The sequence below is a fragment of the Apium graveolens genome, chromosome 10 (assembly GCF_009905375.1).
Source record: "Apium graveolens cultivar Ventura chromosome 10, ASM990537v1, whole genome shotgun sequence".
Lineage (NCBI taxonomy): Eukaryota > Viridiplantae > Streptophyta > Magnoliopsida > Apiales > Apiaceae > Apium > Apium graveolens.
This window is the reverse complement of record NC_133656.1, coordinates 4000522-4004507: the sequence shown is the minus strand read 5'-3', so window position 1 is coordinate 4004507 and position 3986 is coordinate 4000522. Positions and strand designations below refer to the sequence as shown.

The following is a 3986-nucleotide window of genomic DNA, read 5'->3' as shown; positions in this document are numbered from 1 at the left end:
ATTAAGACTAGTATGAATGTTGACTGATGATCACATCTCATTGATCATAGGTATAGTGATACTAAAGTCAAAACACAAGCACATGTATTATATACATGGTGCTGGAAGTCCCAATGTGAGATTATACATGTCTGCTGTGTCATAAGTAATTCTCACAGTGATAATGATGTATTGGTCCTTAGACTTGAAATCATTATATTTCTATATGAGAATTAATATACTTTGGTTGCATTAAAAGTTACCTTTGACCGAGTGATGATAAAAGTGTATATTGGGTATATTATGAATCATATGAGAAATATGAATGATCTAGAAAGAATTTAACCCTCCTATTTTAGGAGTGATATTATTGGCCTCTTGTTTGAGTTAGACTATGAAATGCATGGCCATGCTCAAATGTTGATTTGATGTTATAGTCTACTCATCGATCAAGGAAACCTGGATTAAATTATGAAGAGGATGACACATAACATGCCTCGAGTTTAATCTATAATATATGGTTAAAAGGATTATAGTACATTGTACATTATACACAAAAGGTTTAATCGATCACCGATTTAATTATTATTACTTGGGTAACAATGATGTATAACTAGATGCCACTCATTGTTTATGATTTTAAATTAGATTTAAAATTGTTGCCAATGTTATAATAACCTAAAGGGTCGCACAAAGAATGATTGGAGGATTATTTAATTTAAATTCGGATTTAAATTAAATGTAAGTAATTCAAATTATTTGTTATTAATTAAGTGTGACTTAATTAATTAAATAAATAGGAAATTCGAATTTAATATTAAATCCGAAATTAAGTTATTGGATGATTAAGTGAGACTTAATAATACAATAATTAGAATTTCTAATTTAATAATAATAATAACTCTAAAATTAAGTTTAGGGTTGGAGGCCCAATAGCTCTTGCCTATATAATATCTTTTTCTAATAGAATTAGGGTTACACGTTTTATTTGATAAAACATAAACCCTAGAACTTGAAGAGAGATAGAGAGAGTAAGAAGGCGGCCTCAAGAATGTGCTAGTACACACCCATCCTCCGGGCAATCATTTGTGTGGATACCTTCAAGGCGTAGATCGTTCCAGCGACGGGCTACGTGGTGATCATTTAAGACCTCCATCTTTCCATTAACGTAAAGCTTCTTAAGGTAAACATACTAAACTACGAATTATATATTATTTTTCGCATGGATCCTGCGGAGGGTTTCGATTTGATAAATATAGGGGAGAGAGTAACTTGATGATGTCTATAGGAGCTGTGATGGATCCGAGATTTAATTTAAAGCTTCTAAATTATTGTTTCCCTGTTATTTATCTGTTGGAAGGCCAAAGTGAAAAAACATTAGCTCACTTGAATGTTGTCTTACATGATCTGTACCAAGAGTATGTTGTTGAAGATTCTAAAATGAAAGGGATGACACAAGATTCAAGTCAGATTTCCTCCTCTGATAAATATCATTATTCTGATGATAAAGAAATTCCAGCTGGTATGAGTGAGTACGAGGCTTTTATTCGTGAAAGTGGGGCTACTCTTGAACCGGTGAAATCTGAACTAGATGAGTACTTATCAGAGGGAATTTTTATTCTTAATGAGTCTTCATCAAAAAATTTTGATGCTTTGTCCTGGTGGAAAGGAAATAGTGGCAAGTATCCTATATTATCACGAATGGCTCGTGATATACTAGTTGTTCCTCTTAGTACAGTTGCATCAGAGGCTACTTCTAGTGCTGGAAGTCGAGTAATTGAACCACATCGATCTTGTTTAAAAAATGAAACTATAGAGATGTTGCTTTGCGGAGCCGATTGGGCACGTGAAATTTATGGATTAAAGAAATCATGTCAGGTACATAACTAGCTCAATCTCTCTGAATTCAATACTAAACTTTTACATAATTTCGACTTGTCACTTGAAACATAAAAGTCTTGTTATATGACTAATTCATCTTTTAATTGTTTTTCTTAGAAAAAAGATTTGAAACCAGTGGAGATTATTCTACTAGTTTAAGTTTTATTTCAGCTACAAGGTATGTATATAATAACTTTTTGAAGTCTTGTTATATTACTTTATCATGGACCAGTAGATTCTGAAGATTATATATGCAACTTCTCTGGCTAGATGGTGTACCAGAAACTGTTGCATTTCTTTATTATAAATTTCTGAAACCAAGTTTCATGTATGAGTTTGCAATATGGGTCTGGTTGGAGTTGTGTATTTGCCATTTATTAATGTTATCTTGTTAGTAAGATTGTTGTATATTGGAGGCAAAAAAAAGTAAGACTGTTTTCTGCTCATGAATACTTGGGAATATTTCCTTGTAACTGGTGCTTCTCTGCCAATAGAATACAAGTATACAACATATCCAGGTTATACTAGATGTCAGTGTTGTCATGAAAAATGACTGGATATATGTGATAGAATTTAAGAAATTCATGTTGGTCCGGGATTTGGTCCATTAATTTTCCTGTTTTCATTTTCTTATTTAATGTAAGATATTGATTTTGTTTTCATTCATGAGAAGCTAATACGGAAGTAATAAGATATTGTTTTTTTATTTTCTGCATATTGTTACTTGCTTCCTCCATTCATTTTGATAATCTTATGGAGTAAGAGTACACATGCTGGATATTGAATGCAGAGGCTGGATGACTTTATTTTGTTTTGATATTAGCACATTAGCCTGGTGACTTGTTGCTACTACTAGTTCAGTCTTTTAATTTGAATTTGTAATCATATTTAAAACTTGTAATGTATTTTGCCATTTTGGTCTGCCCTGGGATTGTACTAATCTAGTAGAAAAGTAGCAGGTTGTAGTACTAACAGAATTGTAATGAAGACAAGTACTGCAATGAAGACATGAATGTAATATTTATTCTTGTAGAATGTAATATTTGATAAAATTATTATGTTTTTTAAACGAGTTCGGGTTCGAGTCGAGTCGAGCCGAACTATCGAGTTCGAGTCGAGTTGTAATCGAGTCTCGAGTATACTCGGCTTGACTCGAGTAAATAAACGGGCATAAAAAGTAGTTCGAGCTCGACTCGTATACATTATCGAGCCGAGCCGGGTCATCATAAACGAGTTCGAGCTCGAGCTGCTCGTGAGCAGCTTGACCTGAATTACAGCCCAAGAATTACAATATGAATGAGATAGATAAGAACCCCACCGAACTGTTGGCTATGTTGAAAACTGCTGAGACCAACGTTCATAAGACATCCCCTGCTCCCATGTTGATGGTGAATAAGGGGAAAGCCAAAGGAAAGGGTAAATGGAAAGGCAAGAGGAAGATGGGATCTAAATCAAATTCCAATCCGAAACCTGATCCGACCAAGGCTTTGAAGCCTAAAGGTGGTGTTCCAAAGGTTGGTGTGTGTCACTATTGCAAGAAACCAGGTCATTGGAAGAGGAACTGTCATGCTTATTTGGAGGATCTGAAGAAGAAGAAGGATGTTGTTACTGCTTCTGATTCAGGTATTTATGTTATTGAAGTCAATTTGTCTACTTCTACATCTTGGGTATTAGATACTGGATGTGGTTCTCACATTTGTATAAATGTGCAGGAACTGCAGGGAAGTAGGACATTGGCGAAGGGAGAAGTCAACCTACGAGTTGGCAATGGAGCAAAGGTTGTTGCTTTAGCTGTAGGGACTTATCGTTTATCGTTGCCCACTGGGCTTGTTTTAGAACTAGATAACTGTTTTTACGTGCCTGCGATTTGCAGAAACATTATTTCGGTTTCTTGTTTGGACAAGAAAGGTTTTTCGTTTTTGATTCAGAACAATAGTTGTTCCTTTTCATTCAATAATGTTACCTACGGGATTGCACGTTTGTTTAATGGTTTATATGTTCTTGATATAGATACTCCTGTCTATAACGTAAATAATGATAATAAACATATTAAGATGAAAGACTCAAATCAAACATACCTTTGGCATTGTCGTTTATGTCACATAAATGAGAAACGCATTTCCAAA

The 3986-nt window shown here is 34.2% G+C and overlaps 1 protein-coding gene across 1 annotated transcript; it reads left to right on the top strand.

Annotated features, from left to right (window-relative positions):
• Positions 1-1257: 1257 nt before the first annotated feature.
• Positions 1258-2019, top strand: LOC141689645 (zinc finger BED domain-containing protein RICESLEEPER 2-like). The gene is made up of 2 exons (XM_074493998.1): positions 1258-1857; positions 1978-2019. Exons 1-2 carry the CDS (start codon positions 1258-1260, stop codon positions 2017-2019), a joined length of 642 nt encoding a protein of 213 aa, XP_074350099.1.
• The last annotated feature ends 1967 nt before the right edge of the window (positions 2020-3986 follow it).

Excerpts from the sequence above, each read along its gene's own strand:
- LOC141689645 (XM_074493998.1), top strand. The coding sequence starts at position 1,258 with ATGTCTATAGGAGCTGTGATGGATCCGAGATTTAATTTAAAGCTTCTA. Across the intron at positions 1,858-1,977 it reads GATTAAAGAAATCATGTCAG|AAAAAAGATTTGAAACCAGT; the intron begins GTACATAACTAG and ends TGTTTTTCTTAG.